The sequence below is a fragment of the Fulmarus glacialis genome, unplaced genomic scaffold, assembly GCF_000690835.1.
Source record: "Fulmarus glacialis isolate BGI_N327 unplaced genomic scaffold, ASM69083v1 scaffold40640, whole genome shotgun sequence".
Classification (NCBI taxonomy): domain Eukaryota; kingdom Metazoa; phylum Chordata; class Aves; order Procellariiformes; family Procellariidae; genus Fulmarus; species Fulmarus glacialis.
Window position 1 is genome coordinate 1 of NW_009186560.1, and position 23,925 is coordinate 23,925.

The following is a 23,925-nucleotide window of genomic DNA, read 5'->3' on the forward strand; positions in this document are numbered from 1 at the left end:
TAACTCTATTCCAGCCAAAACCAGCACACCTTGCTTTATTTTTTTTAATGTAAGCTGATTTTTAATAGAATTATTTTTGTAAGCTATAATGCCCTACACTTAAGGAAGATAGAAAGCAATGATACTTTGTATAACCTTAAGTCATTTTCTACTTCTTTGAGTGCTTGATATAAAAAAAAAAAAAAGGAATAAAGAGGAATACTTTTGGTTGTAATTTGTATTACTCTGAGCTGTTGCCATTTTAGTCTTCTGGAACATATGGCTGCTAACTGTTCCACAAGTTTCTTTTGACTTAAGAACACTAAACAGGCCAAAACTTTGGCATTTTTCTCTAGAAATTTTCGGTTGTTTGTCTGCAGGCTTAGCATTTATAGTGAGCAAGTCCCATGATGCCACATGCTCTGTAATTACCTTTGGGTTTTTGGTTAACCATATCTTGGTCAAGCATATCAATAGGTGCTTATTACAAGTAGGCTGGCTAGCAGCTTCTCTTCCTCACTGCACTCAAAGGTCATTGCTATTCCTGGACTTGAAAACAAGGTAAAAACTTGGCTAGTAAGACTTAGTGGAAGAATTTTTCTTTTTTTCCTCTTAGCTGAATTTTGCAGCTTTACTGCCTCACTTGGCAGTATTATGGAAAATAGCAGCTTTACCTTAGTCTTTGGCGTAAGATAAACTTAACAGTATAACTAGGCAAGTAGATTTGATGCCATTACTCTGTACGTTGGAAATATTTTGAACAAGTCATCAACAGTAAGGCTTTTTCTGAGACGTGGGAAAGTCAGTGATCACTAGCAAGTAATACAACACAGGAAATCTCGTTCCTTTCTCTGCATTCAGAGGTATGGGATACAGATTTCTCTGCATAGGAAGTACTTCCGTTGTTTTCTTCTGAGCCTAATGAGGGTATGATGTAAAATTTGGTGTGCATAGGCCAGAAAAAATGAAGGTGTGTGAATCCTGCAGTCTTGTTTTTCAGTAGACTACTGTAATCTGCATGAACATAAACCTCCTCAGAAAAGACTGGATGTCCAGGCGACCTAGATCTCTATTCTCCTGGTTTGCTTATTTTATATTAAGGGAAGATGAATTGCTGGCTTCTTGCTGCTGATTTTGCACCTCTTTTGGCACATGAGTGCATTGTCGACCAACCACAGCTTTTTGGTGTCTTCATTTTTAAGTGATCTACAGCCTAGTCATTCAGGTACTGTGGGATGTGTCTTCTGGCCACTTGCAGATAGAAACACCTGAAAACTACATCCACTACATGGAATAAAAAACAACACACCAAAACCAAATATGTGCGAGTGAGTGCAAGATTGCTTGCTACTGTAACTGAAAGAATCTGTGTGGAGTGCTTTTCAGCCTTACCACACAATCTTGTAATTGCTAGCTATCAGCTCTCGGCTTTTGTAGAAATTGATTGCCACTGAGTGCATTTTTGCTAGCATACCCCAGGACGGATGCCTCATGCCCTAGTGGCTTCAAATGTTCATGTTACTGGGTGGAAAAAATTGTGCATCTGAAGGTCTCGGGGATGTACCTTAGTGTGGTCCCTTGGATTCAGACTGTAAAAGCAGTGGGATCACAGGAGAATAAAGCATAGAGGGAAAGATACTTGAGAAAATGCTTCAGTTCCAGGGTTAGTGGAGACTTGGATAGTTGCCAAAATTAACTCCCAGGCTGTAATGCTTGGGAGTTTATTGTATGTATAGCTGTAAAGCCTGTCTACCAGAGTTGATGTATATTCATGTTGATTACTTGCTAGATATTTGTTTCTGCTTTTTAAAAGGGTAATTTAAAGCTAATAAATATACAAAACCAGCTGAATAGACTGTTGATCAGGTTAGCGGTAGTCAACTACTATATATGAAGTCATAAAAAATGCCTGACTTTATGCTACACTGCCAGAACCAGCAACCTGATTTATCCCTTAGTAGTAATTAAAAATTTTATGTTTAGCCTTAACTAAACAATGAATGCTGATTAAAACCATTCTACCATGCTGGGAGTGATTTAATGTGACATAATCATCCTTCTCTTCATCATTGTTCCTGACTTCCACATGACTGCAGTGATGTTTCATCAGCAGAAAATAATGTGTGATGCTTGTATCTGGGATCCCACAAGTGAATTCATAACTTGGTTTTTCACAACTGCTCTTTAAGCAATGCCGACATGGTGGTTCTCTGTGGTGATATAGATGCTCCACCTACAAAAACTTTTTCTAAAACTACATTTAGCAGAGCTGTGTAGCTTCTGAGAATCTTCTGTTAATATCAAAGGATCCTAGGAAACTAAAACCTTTGGTTGTAAAGATGAAGTTGAGACGCATTTGTGTCTAGCCTTCTTGCCTTTGCTGACTATTTCTAGGTTTTTAGATAGCTGAACGAAATGTTTGAGTTGACTGAAAATGTGAACATTTAGATCAGATGCTAAGAATGATTCTGTATGAAATGAGGTCTCTGCTTTGTTCCTTATTTAGCCCAGGAAAAATTTTGAGGAAATTAGTACAGTGGAGGATCCTTCAAAGTAGGACAAATCTTGACTGCAAATAAAATAAACGTTACAACAAGAAAGTATCTGTCAGATGAGGCTTTTCTAGGTGCACCTCAGTATGCATGTGCATTGTTGCATTCACAAGGGTATGCAGTCATCTTAGTTACACTCCCCAGTTCCTGTAGGCGAACCTACACCGTATTTCCACGAGTCCCAAAGGGACGTAGTATAAGTGATAAGCATTTCCCTGTTGCCTTCATCAGGGTATAGTTTTCCTACTTAATCCAACAGGAGATGAGGACTGGGCTGTCATTTCAGTCATCTGGCACCTGTCAATACTTTAACCTTTAGACTGAGGTTCCTGTTGCTAGTCTTTTAACTGCTTTTAAAGATTGGAGCACTGACCCTGTCTCTTTGCTCCCCAGTTGCCCTTGGACTTCAGGGTAGGCCTTACGTAAGTATTGCCTAGAATATGAAGCGTGTTACTACACAGATGATTGAGTATGTCTTACTAATCAGGATATGTCTCAAATACAAGTTAAACTGTTTATTTCCATGTGTTCCTGAATCAAGGTCTATTTTCATCGACTTCTACTGCAAGTTACTCCAAATATGGGGCATCCTAGTTTGTTGGGACAGGTGGCTAAAATCTTCTCAGCTCTGAATATCATGAAGGACAAGTCCTATAGACAGTGGGTTTTAAATTGGTATATATCAACGGTATGACGAGGTTGCAGAGGCAAATCAAGTGAAATTAAAGTGTCTTGGAAAAAAAAGTTACTAAATTTAGAAATCATTTAAAATTCAATGTGTTGCAGTTTTTCCACTTACAGAAGTGTTCGAAGAAACCAAATCGGACAAGGGCCAATGAAGTACTCTCCTTATAATTTAGTTACACAATATTGTAAGCATGCCATGCTAACATAACACTTCAGTAACTGAAACGAAGCTTGTCTAAGACTAAAAATTAGAGATACTTTCAGAAGTCTGGTTTTTTAGCCAGAAGATGCCGTTCCAGAAGAATTAGTTTAATTTCTGTGTGATGAAAATGTCTTAATTTTCACGCTTTACCATCTATATGACCCTAAGCCTTACTCAGTAGTGGAGAATATTGTCATTAGATTTTTGTTGTACATATTCATTCCTGTGCATATTGTATTGTGTATTTTTCACATTGTATCTAAGCATCTGATGAAAGTGTTCGTGCAAGGAGATTACAATGACATTGTCTTGACTTAGTTGTATTAAAAAGACTGGATGTTAATAATTTTACTTTTTTTTTTACTTCTTACAACTCCTGGTTGCCTATTATGTTTCATTTCTAAAGTCTATAATCCATCTGGCTAGGTGAGTAAGTGCATTGCTAAAAAAGTAGATAGTACCAAGATTCCTGACTTGTGAGCTATATTTAACAGTCATTTGCAATTATTTATAGGTGCTATTGGTAAGCAGTAGCCGATATCCAGATCAGTGGATTGTACCAGGTGGAGGAATGGAACCAGAAGAAGAGCCAGGGGGAGCAGCCGTCAGAGAGGTGTATGAAGAGGTAACAAAAACAAAACAAAAAAATCCAGCTTCTTTGTGCTGCTGCTATCTTCAGATGGGAATCAAGAAGAAAGGGGAAACTCTACCTCCTTTATCCAGGATTTGACCGAGACTTCCACGGTTGTGAAATTCGAAGAACTGCAGTTCTGTGTGTTAGAATTAGGCTATAGCGTGGTGAGGTGAGCTAATTAGCTTGCTTCCCAGCACGCTTTTATTTCATAGCTAAATTTCTGTCTGCATTTATAAACACTTACTAGAAGTGGAACTGTGACTTTATGCCAAATGGCATATTATAGTAGCACAGCATTTCTGTTTGTGCAGAAAGTGTTCGACTCGCAGCTCTTCTAGAACAGACTGAAGGTGAACTAACCATTAATGTGTAGCTACATAAGAAAGAAAAATAAACAAACCTTTGAGGAGATTCCAAACTAAATGGATTAAACTGATGTATCTGAGTAGTTGAGAATTCAACAATAAAAAGGCCTTGTTAAGTACATTTAAGGCTGTTTATCTATAAAGAAATCACCGTAAGTATAGTCTGCCTTTCTATCTCTGACCCTACCCCTAGGCAAAACAGAGCTCTAAGTCTTGATCAATTAGTGCAGTTTCCCACTCTAGTATGGTACTTAAATTTCAAATTCAAAATTCTGGTTTTTAACTTGCTATTTATTTTTCCTAGGCAAACTGTTAAAAATGTTACTCGGATATCTAACAGTCAGAACTGTAAGCCAAATAAAACTTGAAGAAAAATTAGAGTCACTTGATTTAGTTACAAATTATGCATGCGTAAGTGACCACAGATCAACTCTTAATTCTTTATATCATGCTTCTTAAATAGAAGATGTAAGGTTTTGCAGAAAGTGGATGCATCCTGGCAAGTGAGAGAACTACAGGATTTCTGCTAGTCTTAAACAGTTTTGTCATCCCAGTTTGACTATTACTACTCACAAAGCACACTAATGTTGTTGCTAATTAGTGTGTATAATGATTTTTTTATTAGCTGTGCTATCTAGTGGTTTAGCTTGCTTACCCTTAAGACTGGTTCTGCTGGGTTGTAGAGGCTTGGGAACTTGATGTAGATGGAACTTGCACCGAATGGTGCCTGCTTTTTGGTGTCAAAATGAGATCTGTGAACTGTGATTCAGCGACCCTCCTCCCCTCTTACATGGGAGACAGACTAGGTCAGTGTTCAATGCTCTTAGCAGCCTTCATACAGCAAGGTTCAAGCATAAATAATGATACAAAGTTATTCGAGACTTTCTCTGTCCAGTTTTGCTGGGGGAGCCACTTTCCAGTTGCACAAGACATGCTCAGATAAGTGCTTGTGTATTTGTAAAAGTAAAGGAAGCAGCCACAAGGCAGTCCATTTGAAAGGAGCAAAGATTTAGAATTCTAGGAGTGAGTTAGCAAAGATTTAGGCTTCTAAGCAGTAGTAGCACCTCTGATGAAAGTCCTGGCACTTCCCGCTGTCACAAGTTGATGGGTGGGATTAAAAAGCACAGGACCACTGGCTCAGTGTTCTTGTGAACACTGGTAGTTTTAATCGCTGGTCTGACCTAAGGCACAGTCCAAGATAAAGGATAGTAAAATCTCATCTCCATGTCAAACTAGAGCTGACTGAACTGTGGTCATATGTTTGGTTTTTTCTTTGGTGGTGAAGAATGGATTGTCTTGAAGGTACCAGTCTGCAGTTAGTATGTCATCAAAGTTGCTGTGGGGGTTTGACAAACTATTGAAAGCTGCCTGAGTGGTCTAGCTTCTCAGATTGCAGGGGATGCAGTGCTATACACAAAGCTCTCAGGCTGACTTTGTAGCAAAGTAGTATAGCAGTGAGAGTTGTGACCTGGGGGCTGATAACTAGTTTTCTACTACAAATGGTTCTGCCCTGAGAATATTCTGAGGAACACTTCCAAGTCCTGGCTTTGCTGGCAAGTGAGTCCTGGCAAGCTTGCAAATTTCTGCAGTGGTGCAGTGCATGGGTCATGAGTGTTAGAGAAGGCTAAGCTGGGATAGCTAAGGAATGGGCATAGAATATTACTGGATGATACATCATATAGTATAAACTTAGTACAAATTCCTCTGTTAATGTAAAAGCTCAGAGTGCGCATCCTGCCCAGACTGTGAACTTCTCTGGTTCATACAGATACCAAAACACTAGTTACTTCTGAATTATCTTTTTCCCTTTGGATAAGCTTTCACATCAGCAGGCAAAAAAAAGAGAAAATCGGAAAGTGAAAAATAGGAGTACCTGCTATTATGATGTGAAGCAGTCCTTCCACAGCTCAGTTTTATTCTTGCCCTCATTTCTCTCTCAGGGCAAAGCAAAAGACTTTACCATACATCGTGGTGATTCTGGCCCAGAGTTGCAGTACTTGGCAACCCTAAGCTGTTTTGAATCCTGAAGACAGAGGTCAGCCTCCTTCACTCATACACAGAGCTCGCTTTTGATTGTGTTTTGTTCAAGTGCTATCACACAAAGTGAATCTTAAAACCAGCTACATGTAAACATGTGGTTTAGGCAAATGCTTTGATCACCTTTCAGTGTAGTGTATGTTAAGCTGTTCTGTAGCTGCTTAGAATATATGTGTTGTCATCAAAATTTCAGTAAGATGGTTCATGATAGAAAAGCTGCACGTTGTAAATGACTCGAAAAATGCCAACATCATCCGTGTTTATACACCACGAGAGAAACTGTTTTCTAAAGGTAAAGAAGAGAACCCGGCAAATACAAAGCTCTTTGAGTGGTGCTAGCACAGGAGCATTTTCCTCAGAAGTTAAACCAATTTTTATTCACTTTTACTACAGTGGCTATGCTTTTTTTTTTATGATGTTCTGGAGTAAGACACAAACTGCCAGCCATGTTCAGCTCTGAGCTGTGCTTGCAAATGCATAAAAATTTTTCAAAGGCTAGGGGCTTTAATGAGCAAAAATCATTTGGTGACACTTGTTCTACAGCTTCAGAGTTTCTGGGGTTTGATAACTTGTGTAGCTGATGAGCACTAAAAGCTCACGCGTAAAGTAAAATATTCTTAAGCTACAGGCTGAATCTTGTGTGCTGCCACGAGACTGCAAAGTACCGTTTTTAAAGAAAAGCCAGAGCGGTATGCAGGGTTTTGACTTGAGCCATGGAAATTCATACTAACCTTTCCAGAGATGGATGTCCTTTCTATTTTTATACTAAGGTCAATGTCACCTGGTTACAGTACAGTGAAGTGAACTGTTAGAGTTTTGTGAATGAATAAACTTCAAAGGAGGCACACTGGTTTGAACTGTGTTTCTTCAGTATTGGGTCATGCACAAACTAAGCATTAGTTTTCATTAATTTATTAAAATGGAGAAATTGATAGTGGGAGTTACAATGGCATTTCTTAATGGTAGGAGGGCTAATAGCTCACAGTATGATAGCCTACTGGCTCTAAATATCCCTCACTTTCCCACCATCAGTAGTGTATTTAAAGTCTTTGTTTTAAAACCCAAGCAAAGATCTTTGTAGTCAAATCTATATGCACTGCAGTTGTTCCATAGTCTGCCTGTGTGCATGACTGCAGATTTTTTTTTTTATCCTTAAGTTCTGTTCATGTTAGTGATTTGGGTTTTTACCTCTACTAAATGTTTAGTATGAATTTCATTTAAATTTGTCTGCCATTTCACAGGTTACAGTAATTAAGATAACCTGTCAAGTTCCTTAGGTACAATAAGTTTTTACAAACCTGAAAGTAGCATACCAGAATGATCCCAGAAAAACCTCATCTAAATGAGGAGCTATTCGTTAATAAATTTGGAGCTTAGTCTTTAATTGGGTAGCGTGAAAGATGGTAATAAGAGTTGTTTGCACATGCGGTGTTCAAATAGAAATATGACACAAATAATAAGGGTGGCAAGCTGATGATGTCCAGCCTCTTAAATAGAAGGAGCACCCTCCCACTCCCTTTTATTCCTCCATCTCACCAAAAACTGAGACTCTTGCTTTGTTTGTACTTAGTAGTGTATTGAAATGCCTACCAAAAAATACGCAATTCCTCCCAGACCTATGTGAATGTAGCTTCTGAGACGAGGCTGATCCTGAAGGCTAATCTGCTGAAACAGTGAAAATGGCAGAAATTATTATCTAAGACTTCTCACAGGACATAGAGGACTCTGCTCAAGTGAACATCTAATACTTGAAAAAAGATTGGGTGTTACAGACTAGGACTAGGCAGATACTTCAAAAAATAAATAAAACACCCTTTCAGGTGAAAGATTGTGGCAGGTACAGTGAAACCTTTTGGGTTTTATAAGAGTATGCAAGAAAGGGCAAGAATAGTCTTGCACTGTGCCTTCAGGAGCGTAGCCATTAAAGTACTATCCGACAGATCCCACAGTTAAAAAGAACTCTGAAATCTTTCAGATTTTAAGCAAATTTCTGCCCTGGTAGACTGTTAGCCTAAAAATTAAACTGCAGCATAACTCTTGCTCCATCTACAGGAAACAAAAGGCAAGTCTGACTGCGCATCTGAGACGGCAGTACATCTAGAGCTGCCAACAGTGAATGGCCTCTAGGCCAGAAAGATTATGGGATGAGGTGGACAGTTTTCCCTCTTGTGGTTGAATAAATTCACATTTGAGACATTATCTACATAGTACTTGTAGACTTCCTTAGGGAATCATTCGGGGGGGCTGTAGCACTTAATTCAACTGCTTGTCTGTCAAAAGAAGTGCTGGGTTTTTTCAGGGTTTTCTCCCAAAGTTTAGACTGTCTTACACGCTTATGGTAGCCTATAGGATTCTGTTTACTTAAAGAACCATATTTTAACAGCCATGGGTGCATAAAGGCCAAAGGAAGAAAGGTATTTATATTAGTGACAAAATGGTCCAAAGTCTAGAAGTTAACCAGTGTATTGGATTACAAGCTTACAATTGGGAAAGTGGGAACTTTATTTGACTTTCTGGGGAAAAAGCTGAAGCATTTCTTGGTCCTCTAGCACTTAATTTTGACACATCTTGAATGAACGACGTTAAGATAAGAACTTGGAGGAAATATTTTTGTTAGCTAAAGCACTTAAAAAAAAATCACTGTCAAGTTGATGATACTTTTTAAACTATGAAGATGATTCAGTTGAGTATATTACTTTCAGGGAAAAATCATGAGACTCTAATTGCCACCTTTTTATACTTTTGGGTATAGAGATTTTCAAAAGCTGCTACTGTCTGTAGGAATTATGCTACATTTTGGAGGCACATATCTTTGCCTAGAGAGTAACTAGACATCAGTGACAGTAATCACATTTACATAGCAACATCTGGTTGCACAAAAGCTTTGTTACAAGCTTGGGGGAATTTTTTACACTTAATGTAATGGGAGTGCTTCTAATTGTTTCATTCAGAATTACTCAGCTAAGAGTATTTGTTTAAACCACTGATTTGCTTGCAGGGAGAATAGAGAAGCTGTTAAATAATTCCACTTAATGTGACTTTATCATCAGTGTTACTCTGTGACTATGGGGTACTAATAAATTGAAAAAAACTCTCTATGAAAGCTATTCAGTATTGGTAAACTTACCTGATGGTGGTGTTTGTGCTGTGTGTTGGATCGGTTAATTGTCAGACTCCCACTTAGCAGTTCAGAGAAGCTCTCCTGAATCTATTGATGGTGAGTTTCTTTGTCCTTCAACAGTCCTGTTGCCATAGACCTGCCTTTAAGAAATCTTTGTAATGTAAATAAGGCTTTGGCTAGGACTTCTTAGAGAGTTATAAAATCTTGAAAGTTTTTTGGTTTGGAGGGGTGTTGGTTGGGCTTTGGGGGGTGGTGCACGGTTGTTTGGGTTTGGGGTGAGGGGGAGAAATTTTTTTTCCTCCCTTTGGTGGAGCATAGTCCCCTTTAGAGCAGTTCCTTGGCACTTGGAAAAGCTTTTCTTAATGTTTGAGAAACCTGCAGAGTCTGTACTGGGCTCTCTGTCATGCTGTTAAGCCATATCTTTAAGGATATTAAACAGTCTTGTTCTTTGCTGCAACTTTAGGGAAGAAATGAAGAAATTGCAAAACTAGTGCAGCTCAAACTGCATATTTGGTCACCTGAAGTATTAAAAAAAGACTGATCTCACAGATTCATGTTGTTACTTTTGATGGAATAGGATGATGGAAAATTGCTTTTTCTTAGTTTTTCAGTTTGCCACAAAGTAGAAATCTTAAAGGATATAGTGATTCCTAGATAGTGCTGCATGAGGAGAAGGCAAAAATTGGGGACAGAAGCATAAGTTTGTAGCCTTTTAGGTTCTGCTTCTCTTTTTTTAAAAGATACTGTAATGTTGAAATTAGGACTGATCAATAAAACAAACATTTCTTCAGCATGTGTTGCATTAGACTAATAAATGTCTAATTCTCATTACCCACTGTAAAGCACAAGCAGTCTTTAGTGCCTGTTGTGGCATAGCTGACCCTTTCAGACCAAAATAAGGGTCTGTCACTTTCATAATTAATGTACTGTCTAATCACTTATCCAGCAGGTCCAGTTATGTATTTCACCTTTGTGAGCTCTAACAGGTATCTCTGTCATCACAGCAGAAAACCAGAAGAATATTGTATGTAGTTTTGCATTAACTTTAGGTCTAGCTCTTGCTCTAGATAAGCAAAATGCTTGTTGAGTTGCACAGGCTGTGATCGGACTTCCTTCATCAAAACTGCTTAATAAATAACACCAGCCATCTGCTTTCTTTAGAAAGACACACAAAACATTCATTTGTAAGATCTTGATTAGACTTACTGCTAAAGCCTGCCCAGTTGTCTGAGTTACTCATTGAAATGTAATTAAGATACATATGGTCCTTTATATAAAGACTATATAAGACATCAGTAACTTTCTTTGGTTAAAGCTGGAAACAAAGACTGAAGGCTAGAAAATGTCATCTTAGCGCTAAGAAGCCCTATTTTAAATATCAGTTACACAACAAGACAAAAAAAATCTAAATATGGCTTTGTCTACCAGTAGACTACATATGCTTTTATGTCTTGGGCGTATGGACTGAGATTTGTTTAGAATAAATGGATGATCATAAACCACTTCTGTTGGAAAAGGCATTATATATTACTTTTGGAAAAACAAACCCTAGAGTCTTAGTAGAATATAACTGTATATGTAAACTGTATTGGTAAAAATTACTAAGCATAGGCTGATACGTAGGGGTTGTTTTAAACAGTTGGAGTAAAACTGAATTTAAAGCCCTTTGTAATGTTACTAATTAGAAAAAGAATTCAAAACTGTTTGTAGAGAATTGGGGATATAAATTTGGTTTTAAGCTTAACATGCCAAAAGCTACACTTTTATATGAAAACTAGTGTACATGAAGTTGTTATGCTGCAAGATCCACCCAGTAACCTACAGTTTAATTTGTTACTGTATTTTGAAGACTTGGACTTAAGTCTTCTGTGTAAAATAGCAATGGAGTTTTAATGATTCCTTCTCTAGATTATTATATTACTTTAAGTTACCTCTTGTCCTATCTATTTCCCTGGATTATTTCAGTATTGGATGCCATTTATCTCTTTAATAAAATACGGTACATAAAGAACATGGTAAACAGTGTTTTGGATGGAAAACTTGAAAGACATGCATTCTTTGATCTACTCATTAGGACAAGCTTTTGTGCTCTAATACTCTTAAGTACTCTAAAACTAGAAACTCCAGAAGCAATGCAGCACTGTCTAATTAAAACTTACGTTAAAACGCTTGCTTAAAATAACCCTAATAAGGAGGAGTATGCTGATGTACGAGGCTGGTACTGATATTTTAGTTTTTGAAATTAAAAAGCACATGTTAACACTTTTTTCTGTTTGTTTTGTAGGCTGGAGTAAAGGGAAAGCTAGGCAGACTGCTTGGGATATTTGAGGTGAGCTATTTTTTTTACCTTTTAAAAACAATGTTGTTGGGTTTTTGTTTTTGTTTTTGTTTTTTTTTTTTTTTTGTGAGAGTTGATAAACATCAGACTTAAGTTCTTAGGTATTACCTGCCTGTAATTTTGCAATGCTACTGAAAGTGCTACATTAGACAGATGATTTCCTTTAGTTGTTACATGATGTGTGAATATTTTAATAGGAAGATTTCGAAGCACTTGGAACTTTCCTGGAAAGATTAAATTAGTACTTGGAAAACATCTAGAAGTAAAAAAAAAAAAGTGAAACCAACATTGATAGATCTAGGATTTCTGAAATATCACACATGCCTTTTTTGGGGCACTACTTTGATTTTTCCTCTCTGATTAGATTTTGCTGAAGTAACTTGTCAACTTTCACACACCTAAATTGATAGGTCTGTATATGAAGTGTCTCATTATGGCTTTGATTCACTAAAAAAGCTAAGGCCTTGGATAACAGATAAATCTAACCTTTAGCAATACTATGTAGTTCAAAACTTGTATTTCGTAGTGTAAACATCAGACGCTGAACTACAGTGTAAGGATACATGCTAGATATAACTCTCGTTTAGTGTTGGCGTTGCCAGCTTCTGCTCAGGTTCTAGACAGGGGTAGATTGTAGAAATACAGGTGTGAGTCTTCAGATCATAATACATCCAGCGTTACTATGTTGTGCTGTATGATGGGTGAGAGTGGAAGTCCCTTAGTCTAGTAGTTAGGTAGGAATCTTTACAGTTTAATTATAAAACCAACTTTCAGAGGCAGTGTATTTCTGATGGGGATTTCCTATGTGAAATATTACTTAGTCATGTATGACTAGTTGATACAGTGCTAAAGGTGTTCCCATTGTGAAGTATGGAAACCATGATAAAATTAGAGAAGTTCCTGTGTGTAGTTAAGGGCACTCGCCCTTTTTCTGATTTGTTTTGGGTTTATGAGTACACCTGGATGGTCCTACACATTAAAAACTTGTCAGTGTTTTAACTCTGCTGGTTAGTCTACAGAAGTATTCTGCATTTCCCAGCTCAGACCAAAAAAAGACAGGGTACCTATCATCTTGTTGCCTTAAAACAGGCTGCAAGGAATGATGATTCTTTGGTAATTCAGCTGTATGTTCTTCTGAAGCCATCTACCACCATCTAGACCAGAGGAGATAAAAGTCTGTGTTGAGTGGCACTTTCTAGTTTACTTATAACTTAAATAAAGGCCCTACTTTGGTTTCACAACACGGCCCCACAAACAGTTGTTAGTACCATTGAGGGGGCCACATGTTGCGACCAGGGATGGAACTAAGAGAAGATGGAAATGATATTGCTGCTGAGTCCTTGTGTTCTAGAACAACAGCCAGAAAGGATACATGTTATAGATGTATTTACTCCATTTAATAGTGATACGGACAAAGAACTGTCTTGGAGTATTTTTATTTCCTAATAAAGCACAACAGTTTAAAACTATATTAAGCTTGTAGTGAAACAGAGTTAAGTAGGAATGGTTATTGGCACAAGGATAAAACCATCTGTAAGGGGAGCTAGGGCATAACATCTCTTGGTTCTTAATATAGTTGTAATCGTAGATGGTCCTGGGTTTTCTAGGAGCTCAGGTCTTTTCCAAGGGGCAGTAGCACCTTTAACAGCGCACTGCTAGCCTGCTTTGGAGCTAGCAGGCAGTAATGTCTACACAGACCTCGCGTGGACTGGCTGTGGCACTGCGACCCTGCCCTGAGCAGACTACCTCTGTCAGTCTCTGTATTTGACTCCCCTTGTTCAAAAAGCATGTGCCTTCTGAATAGGTGGCTAGTACTGCGAATGTGGCAAACCTGTCGAGTGAACAGATGGTAATGATTTTTGCATTTGTCATGATTGCAAACATAGGCTATTTAATTTGCCTCACTGAGTGAAACTTTATAGCCGACATTGCATAGATGATCTGGCCATGTGATGCAGTGGTTCCATCTTGCAAAGGTTTTTTTAATAACCTTTCATCTAGGAGCATGAGTTGTGGAAACAGTTTTACCAAATGCACTCTACTGTGCTAACTTACAAGATATGTAAAAGATAAGTAATGGGCAGTACTAGCGGACAACTGCTAATATTAAACTGGATGACCAAGAACATAGTTTGGTCCCAACTTCACGATCTTCAAATTTGCTTGGGCTGGGGTTTGGTTTTTTTTTTTTTGGGGGGGGGGGTTGTTTGGGGTTTTTTTGTTTTAGCCTAGTAAAATAGAATAGCTGTTGTTTCAAAGAAAACTTCAGTTTTCCCATCCTTTTGGGCCTACTCAGTACAGACGTTTATTTAGTGAAAATAAAAGCCAGGTTTTGCTGGGAAGTATCCTTCAGAGGTAAGTCATTTCTAATCTTATAGTTGCAGTAAGTCTGTAAGTTACTTTTTGCTGAGAATTAAAACGTCTACTTCTAATATTCAAGCAGAACCAGGATCGGAAGCACAGGACATACGTTTATGTTCTTACTGTGACGGAAATACTGGAAGACTGGGAGGATTCAGTTAATATAGGTAAACTCATTCTCTGTCCTCATACGCTATACTTAAAATATATTAAGCAAACTTCTTTCATTTCCTGAAGCAATTCATATAATTCTGGGAGGAATACTAATTCTGTTCTATAAACTGAAATTACTGGAAATTGTGATGCTGTTCTTCCACACTTCTGTACACATACAACTAGGGTTGCTTTCAACATACTGTGTTACTCTTATGTTATAGTAATTAGGGTATTCTAAGTATTACGATGGAATAAAGTTAATTATTAGTTGCTGATACAGCTCCTAATTTTTTTTTTTAAAGGCCAAATATTATACTGACGAATTATTTTTTCCTTAAAAAGTAGAATGTTTTGCTGTTTGATACTCTAGGGTGTTTTTGAAAGTATCTTCAGGGGAAAAAAAAAATCTTGGGAAAGTTTTGAAGAGGTTCTTTCCCCTAATTCTCCTGAGGGGAAAAAAAAATCACTAGTATTTACTTTCACCTTAGCCTAATTTTTCAGTAGTAATACTGCAGACCTTAAGAGCTATCTATTCCTGTATATATGTCTATGTTATACAGATACCACTGTCATGCAGTTTAGTTAGATTAACATCCTTTGTGATGTTGTATGGATCTTCCACTTTGAATTTAATTAGGTAAACATTAATCAGTTTTGTCCTTAAGTTTTTTAAAACAAAAAACAACAACAAACAAAACAAAAAAAAAAACCAAACCCACAAAGTTTAGTTCATTCAGTGTATTTGTCTTAGTTAATCAGAATTGGTATAAAAAATTATATCCTACCTTGATTGCTTATGGTTTGCCCTTTTCAGGAGATGGAGCTTTAGGAGTGTTAACATTCATAAACTTAGCACTATTGATCTGTCAGCAAATGGCATGTAACTGTAAGGGTAGCTTCAACACTGTGCTCCATTTTTCATGTGGAGAGAGAATGTTTTGTTTCCGATACTATCAAGTTGTGGGGAGTGCACCCTCTTCATTGCATGTCAGGTTCCCTGTATAGCGACACTGATCCATTACTTAAGAGGATCAATATTGGCAGGGGTGCGATTGTTTTGAGGGTTTTTTTGTACTTGGAACTGTACAGGGCCTGTGAGGACAGCACTGGTCTGTTCCTGCTTAGTGCCAAGCTGTGGGGTAGAGGGGAGCACCCGGCGTGGGGCTACAGGTGGCTTCCTTCTGGGGAGCGCTGCTGGCAGCAGGATGCTAGCTGGATAAACAGCCCTGGTGGGGCCACATATCTTGGTCTTAAACAAGATGTCTTAATAATGTTCAAGCATAGTGCCTGTAACACTGTAAAACCAAATGAAAAATAGAATAAATCCCGGTCTTAATAATACTATCCTTGACCTTGAGTGTAAGGATTTTCAGAGGCCTGTAATTTTAAAGGACTTGTGCAAGAAGGATGGACTATCTTACCAAGATAAGTCTTAGAACTTATCTAAACAGATCTCTGGTATAAGGTATATTATTTTTTAAAACTTAGAGCTAACCTGAGTAACTCCAAACACGGATACGTTTTGAGTATGGAACACTGCTTTCTAAATCAGACCAAGCCATTCTTCTTCTGTAACTTCAGGCATGCATGTTCATTCTTCAGTTTTCTGCTAGGCATGACTGTGTAGGAAGGCAGTATTCAGTCATTTAAATAATAATATCCTCTTCTGTAAGGACTAGATGTGGCTTTTGGAGCATATGAACAGTCATACGAGCTTCTGCGCAGTATTTGCTTCAAGAGAGTTATCTGAAAGGCTTTATTATGAACTGCATTTCAGTAATCTTGAGTGAATCTCTTGTGTTCATCAGTTCTTTCAAGGTCTTTTCACTCTATCTTTTGCCTCTGTATCTTCTACTTCAGTAAAAGATACTAAAGTAAAAAGAAATGAGAACAAGTGAATGAACAGATAGCAACAAATGGTGCTGTTACAAATTTATAACTCTGTTTTTCTTTGTGGATTATACTCATTCAGGAAGGAAAAGAGAATGGTTTAAAGTAGAAGATGCAATCAAGGTCCTTCAGTGTCACAAGCCTGTTCATGCAGAGTACTTGGAAAAATTGAAACTGAGCTGTTCGCCCACTAATGGAAACTCTGTGGTTCCCCCTCTTCCAGATAATAACTCCTTATATGTCACTTCTGCACAGACTTCTGGGTTGCCCTCTACTGTGAGATAAACATTTGGATTACCTTTTTATTCATGTCATCACAAGGGGAGACATCTGTGATCACATGTAGGCACCTGTGTAACTGTCAATTCTAAGTGAAATATGTGAATGTGTCATAATGTCAAATTTGTTTGAACATGCTTTTCCTTTTTAACAATGTAAAATAGTATTTCAGCAAACCAAAGCCATATATGGATTTTTTTTAAGATGCCTTAATAGGCCATTTTTAAAAGAAAAAAGAGAAACTTGAGTATATAAATTTCCATATCTGCTAAAATAAAATATGCATCTCAGTGGTGTTCAGCTTATTTAAGACTTGTCAGTTTTAGTAGTTCCACAAAAGTACTTGCTTAGAAAAAAGCTTGAGCAAATAGTCTTATACTTACTTGGTGGTATCCACAGATGAAGCGCCAAGATCTTAAGATGGCAGTATTTGGGTAAATGCAGAGATGCATAAGCGTGGTGACAATAAAGCACTAAACCACATTCAGCCTGTCGAGAGCAAAGGATACCAACACTAAGCACTGCTTGCCTCACTTATCCAAAAGGTTGCCTTGTCCTATGCAATCTTCATGTAATGTGTAACTAGAGCAAGAACAATAACTTTGTCTTGCAACTACCAAAACTATTAACTATACTTTTGTTTCATCACTTGGTCAGCTGATGAACTGTCAGAAGACTTACATGAAAAGCATTGTAGATCCTTCTTCCCCCATTTTTTTCCTTTTAGCATTTTGATACGTGTTTTGTTCATGGTGTAATTATACTGCAGGTTCCGAAAACTTCTGATCTTCAATGAGAAGCATCTTACGTAGTGTTCCTGCAGCCTGTTGTGATTTGAAAATGTTTAGAGGAAAGTAAGACTTACCCAAGGGGCACCCTTAAGTTACAGAGGTGTCTATTAGCAAGCATGCGTTGAGGTGTCTTGCCCAGCAGGAGCTAATAGTGGTACCTCCTGGCCTTGGAGACAGGTGGGTACACTAGTGGAGAAATAATATTCCTTTGTCTTATTCAGAAGGTGTGCTGAAAGCCCCAATTTTAAGTTAATTCTTAAATATTTCAGTTTTATTGTTTTAACATCAGTTGCTTTAGCTTCTTGAGTTAAAAGCTGTCCTCTTAATAAAAACTTAGTTGGAATAAATGAGGTACAGCTGACAACTTCCCTGTTCTTAGTTATTTTTTCCTCTTTTTCAGCCAAAAAGATGAAAACTAAATCCACTGTTGGTCTTAATGTGTTTGCCATAGGATTTCTCTCTCTCTGTGTATGTGTGTATGTATGGTTTCTTCTATGAGAACACAATCTAATTCATATGAACATCCTAATTCTGAATTTTTTCTAAGATCTACACCCAACTGTACCTCCTCTATAGCCAGCCAAAACAGAGGTTGAGGTAGACCATTACCTCACATGTGAAGTTTATTCTGGGTAAAGCTCATTCTCTTACACAACATTTGAACCTTTGTAAATAGTCCAACTAGTAAATAGTGAGTGTAAAATGGAAAATAAATGTAATTTAAACCTTTTGTTACTCAATACACAAATGGTTAACTTCTACTTTTTTAACACAAATTGTGTAAAATGCTGCTATAAATTAAACTTTTTTGTGCTGTTACACTTTTTTAGGAAAAAATGTTGTTGCCACAAGTTACTCCTTAGAAAACCAATCTTGTGCCATATGTAAATGCAGTGAAGCTAGGGAGACAGATGATCTGATCTCTTAATGCTGCTCTCTTTGAAGAGGCATAAATACTACTGACAAGAGGCATGAGCCACAAAGCTGAAGACTTCTGAAATGTTGGGTAGGATGCTGCTTTCCACCCCTGTATCTCCTATTCCAGGTCACTTCCTGAACTGGAAGGAACACACAACTCTGTTCAGGTGCATCTAAAGGAAAGCACTGTTTTGCCAGGCGAAACAGAAGAAGGTGGAGTTGAGCGTGTTGAAGAATGTCTGATCTTTGTTAAAATCATACCCATGGTCTGTAAGGGTACCTCTGGCTCTAAAGCTGCCTTTAAAAGCGTGAATCGTTTAGCTCCCTTTTTTGATCACTTTGATGCTCACTTTTTTGTTCAGTAGTCATTTTAACACTTTAAATTGAGCAAACTTGTACAAGCTTTCTTGTAAGACTTTATAGAATCTGTGAAAGCTAAAACAAGAATCCAGAGTTTGAGCTCTTATTCATTACAAAAAAAAAGCTTCTGTCTCCATTTCAGATTTCTTGGAATGAAACCAATCCAAGCTTGTATGAGATATAGTGGTAATGCATGATCTTATTTTGTAACTCTTGAATTATGTATTTGATAATAATGTAAAAATGTACAGTATTGCTGTTGCTAACAAACTCAGAGTTGATTGCCTATAAATATTTTGATTATTTTTTGGTCACACACATTTGAGCGGTTAAGTAGTGCCAGATTTTTTTTTTCAAAACACCATTCATTGTATAAATCTCTTCAGTCTCTATGCAACCTTCAGAATGAAGCTCTATTGCTTAGTTTCACTTCTACTCCCTTTCGAAGATAAATGTTCTGTGAATTGTAAAGATAAATTGAAAACACTTCAATTATGCTATAGGGAACAACTGTAGTAAACAGGCAGCGGTATGGCTTTGGTCCTCATGAAATCTGACACTAAACTTCAACAGAAGGGGTCTATGTAAAAATCAGAATAGGAAGGCTAAAGTTTTTTCTACTCTATCAATTTAAATGTAGAAGCATTTTGTTTTTACATGCATCTCTATTTAGATGGGCCAAACCCATTTCATATAGAGCAGATTGGGGATTTTTCTCATGCCATAAATTCTGTACAATGTATCCAGGTCTGGTTCTCCAGAGGAGAAAGGGAAAGAACAGGTTGTCATCTGCAATTTTCAAAAAGTCTAGTTGTACTGCTGCTTTTCCTGGCTGTTAGGTTTTTGAGATTATCATGAGTTAGATTATGGTGGTATCAAATAGAAATAGCCTTAAAGTTTAAAATCATGTGGAGCCGGAATTAAGTGAAATGGATGTGCTTTTAAACACCATAAGAATTACTGAGGTATTGCACAGAGGCTGTTAAAGTGAAAAATCTTATTTTGGTGCTTACTGCACCCCTGACTTAGCCTAGTGTTGGTCTATTAACAATGTGCTGTGAAAAAAACCTGAGAGGCAAACACTTGGTTTACTTACCAACATGGTTTGTGAAGTGAAAACTAAAGGGAAGGGGTTGGGGGCGGGGGGGGGCGGCAAATTAAGTTGTAAACATTTTGACCTGCTTGCATGGATTTTCTTTAAAGATTGATGTAAGAATTTTGACTTTTTATATTTGAGAAATACCAGAATAAAATCTAAATTAGTCCTGTGAATCATGTAGTGATTCCATCGCAAATACTACAAAAGAAGTGTTTGTGGAAGAGTCTTCAATCCCATCTAAAATATATTTAGTTTCAGCTAATGTTTCCTACTTCTTGCCTCATCCTTGCACTCTAGCTGCTTCTAGCCCTGTGGAAGAGCCCTCTGAAGAGCTTATCCCAGCACAACTGCCCCAGCTGACTGCTCCCAGGTAACTGCTGCCCATACCAATGAGATTTCTAACTCTACTTCCTTTCAATATCATAATGCCTGCCAGTTGCAACATAGACATGTATTTCATATCTGTACAGTAACACTGAGAGCAGCTCCATCAGATCAGACCAAAGGTCCATCAAGCCCAGTGCCTCATTTTCAACAGTGCCTGGAGGGATTAGTAACAACAGGACAGTAAGTATTTGCCTCAGGTGCCCCCAGCTACCACCATTTGTGGCTCAGGATCCTCCCCAGCCAGACATAGTTTCTTTGTGCTGTTACAAGGAATGGATTTCTTTTTCTTGAACTTGACACCACACACCCCCCCTTACAACACATATGTCTCAAATACCCACCCCAGCTTGGAGAGCAGTGCTGGAGCTCTGCCTGCTGCTGCCTTGTTTTTTTGAACCTGCTTCCTTCCACATTGTTTTGACAGTGAGCAGTTACTCTGTTCCCCCTCTCTCTATGAATTCTGACAAGTAGACAGTTACCACACATGCTTCTCTTCAGAGTTAAGAGAGTTTTACTGTAGTTGTGTCTGGCTCCTATCAGAGTATTTCCCATGCATCATGTGAAGTTGAAGCACACAAGTAGGGGTAGGGTGTGTGTCAAAGCACAACACACAGAGGGAAAGGCAAAATGATTGACTTTTCCAAGACTCAGAAGATGATAAGACTCTTCAAGCTTTAACTTGAATGTATTTGGGCTTTTTCAAACTTACCTTTTACTTTCAACACTCGTCTGGCCTCAGTACTGCTGTGGCATTAAGCTAGTGCTGTGGCACTGCGTGCTCAGCTCAAGTGATGAAGCCAGCGCTGTGTCTGTACTAGGAGGACAATGTTCCACACAAGGAATGGTATTGCCTCTTAACCTGCAAACTCAGCAGCTGCAGGCATGTCCCTGCTTGTGGCAATCCGAGCACTGTGGGCTGTGCACCACTCAGAACAATGCTCTTGGACAATTTTCTGTCCCTAAATAAGCAGGAAATGCTGTTCAAAGAGCCGGTTTAGGAAGGCTAGAGACCACTGAATGAGCCTGCTCTATGATCACTTGCTGTTCGCCTGATGGCCCACACTGAACTTTCAAGCAGCTGTCAGTGGTAGCACTGGTTCCCAATAGCTTTCCCTCATTATTTGTTACCACCAATGCTGATGGATGGACAGCTGAAGCAGCACATACAGCAATGTGTGCTACTGGCCAAAGACATCACCTTATGCACTTACCCTGGTGTTAGCTTACCTGTGGCCCAGCGCCTGTTACATCCAGATAGACTGTAACAAGGCCATTGTGCTAAGTGACTTTCTGCTGCCATTCAACTGCTTAATTGTCCTAAATACTTCCTTCTTTCCTGCTTTCTGGGTACCCCACTAGCACAACCTGTCTTTGAATAAGGCAGGCAAATATCCACAGCAGCTGAAGAAAGGAAAAATACCATTAGAATCACCTTACTGTGTCTTATTCTTCTGAGATTAGCCCGGCTTTAGTAATTGGTGCATAGGGCATAAGACCACAGACATCCCTCGATAAATCTGTCAGTACCCATCCTAAGCCTTCAGTGTTACCTGTAGTAATAACGAGTAGCCGATGGGAAAACCACAGCAGCAGTACTGCGGAAGGCACAGCAGGTGTTTGGGCTGAGATGAGCACCCCCACTACAGCAAGCAACAACTGAACATCGCACATGAAATCTTTCAGATTTGTAACTGACCTTGCAAGTCTGTCTACAGAGATCATGGACATCTGAACTTGGGAACCTGTCAGGCAGAGAGGTGCAGATTAGGCCTGAACCAAAAAGACTCCTTCACAGCAGCTCTGAAGACAAGAGCCAAGCCTAGACCAGAGTATCTGAAACACAATTTTGCAACAAGTACTGCAGTCAGAGATGAGTTTCCCATGTGAAATAATATGTATTTTTCTTTGTAAAAAATAAAAATAATAATCTTTGTTACATGCCACACTTGCATCAATCTCTATCTGGGAAGGCTCACACGGTGTGATATACTGTAGCTCCCAGCCTCTCTATCTTGAGGAGGATTCTTGACTACTCTGTCTCAGTGATGGGCTGATCAACGGTGGCAACTCCCCAGCAACAAACTGAGCTACCCAGATGAGTCACCTTAGATTATCATTCCCTTTCCTGACACAGGTCATCCAGCAGGTAGTGTTCAGTTGACAGCTTCCACACACACCCCCGCCCCCGTCAAATCAGAGCAGTTTTTACCTCAGTTTTCTGCCCTGCAGACAAATAGAGAACAGTCTACTTGCTCACACCTAACCCCTTATTGTAAGCGTTGAGGGGAGTTTACGAAAGCAAACACCACAGATAAAGCAGTTTCACTGCTTGATGCCACTCTTCTAATGAACTTCAGTGCAACATAACAATTGGGTATTTGCTTTAAAATCTTCCTGCACACTTTGACAGGAAAGGTTGCAATATACAGTACAAAATCCATCATACCAGACATGTAATTATTAACTTCGTGCTATGCTCATAATGTAACACGGTTTAGCAAAGCTTAATACATCTATCAATTTGATTGCACTAGAAATTGTCCAAACTGTACACTTAAGTAGGAATCTCTTGTACTAAAACAGGCAGATTTAAACACAGGCAGGCAAAAAAAACCAAAAGCATCCTCTGAGCTTGTGTACCAGAGCAGTTCCCCTCTGATGGCTTTAGAACAGAGGTGTTGCTCTTTTCTCCCCATACAAGAGGGGGGTGGGGGGGAAGCCACAGCAATTGGAAAGTGAATTATGAGAGAAGTTATCAATGTTTATCTTCCTTATTTTAACAGATGTGAAGAACTGTTAGGAAACTCTATTGCACACTGACAGCAGCCCACTACAGTTAAATGAAGCTCAGTGCCTATGTAATGAATAATCACTCTTCCTTTTATTTCAGTGTCATATTACATTACAGTCAAGACATGTTATTGACAAAACCTACCAGACATTTTACTTCAAGAGTAACCCTCAAAAAAAAAAAAAAAAATCCCAAGAAGGAATGTACATAAATAGAGATGTCACAATTTTTGATGTTACTAGTCCATTAAGATGTTTCACAATAATCTCAATGTGTTGGAAATACACTTTCTTGAAAGCTATAGAAGCAACGTTTCACTTGGTTTAGACTAAAATCAGCTAAGATACAAAAAACCTGCTCCATCAGTTCCCAGTGATAACACACTTCACACCCATGACAGAACATAGCTACACGTTAAGAGACCACCACTGAATGGTTATGCAAAAATAAAAGCCTTCCAAATCTTCCTCTCGATCTACAGGAAACTACTGCAAAAGTATTTTGCATGTGTGGTTTTAGAGCCCATGTGATAACCCAGGCTCAACAGCTACACAGTTACTATCCAGACACTAACATACAAAAAGCAACGTCACCACTCTTGCTCAGGATTTCAGGGCGTTTGACACATAGCACCAGTAATGCTAGAGGAAACCCATTTATTTTCAGTTTACTGTAAATTTATCCAACGGACATCCACTAAAAATTGAGATAAAACTAACGCTCCCTAACAGATAGCTGCATTTGCTAACCAGACGTAATGGTAGATGTAACAGAAGTAACTTTGAGTTTCAGATAATGGCTGTGCATATACACCTGCTTAACGGAGGAAAAAGTTGTATCTAACTGGCTTCAAAGAATTTAGCCTAAAAGTTTCACACATTCCTCAGCATAAGATAGAATGAAATTCCCAGCTTTGCTTTAGACAGGGCTCTTAAATCAGGTTTAAAAGTTATTTAATATTTTAAATAATACATATTA

The 23,925-nt window shown here is 38.4% G+C and overlaps 1 protein-coding gene across 2 annotated transcripts; it reads left to right on the forward strand.

Moving 5' to 3' along the window:
- The first annotated feature begins 3,938 nt into the window (after positions 1-3,938).
- Positions 3,939-16,902, forward strand: NUDT4 (nudix (nucleoside diphosphate linked moiety X)-type motif 4). 2 transcript variants are annotated; one of them, XM_009588207.1, is made up of 4 exons: positions 3,939-4,045; positions 11,862-11,906; positions 14,359-14,443; positions 16,405-16,902. In XM_009588207.1, the coding sequence occupies exons 1-4, from the start codon at positions 3,992-3,994 to the stop codon at positions 16,605-16,607; spliced, it is 387 nt and encodes a 128-aa protein (XP_009586502.1). In that variant the 5' UTR covers positions 3,939-3,991; the 3' UTR covers positions 16,608-16,902. The 2 variants fall into 2 exon arrangements, with proteins under 2 accessions (XP_009586502.1, XP_009586510.1); XM_009588215.1 differs by having other exon boundaries at positions 3,941-4,045; positions 14,356-14,443; positions 16,405-16,888.
- The last annotated feature ends 7,023 nt before the right edge of the window (positions 16,903-23,925 follow it).

Bases quoted from the DNA above. Each gene is read 5' to 3' on its own strand.
- NUDT4 (XM_009588215.1), top strand. From the start codon at position 3,992: ATGGAACCAGAAGAAGAGCCAGGGGGAGCAGCCGTCAGAGAGGTGTAT. The intron at 4,046-11,861 runs GTAACAAAAACA...TTTGTTTTGTAG, and splicing joins TCAGAGAGGTGTATGAAGAG to GCTGGAGTAAAGGGAAAGCT. The intron at 14,444-16,404 runs GTAAACTCATTC...ATACTCATTCAG, and splicing joins GGAGGATTCAGTTAATATAG to GAAGGAAAAGAGAATGGTTT.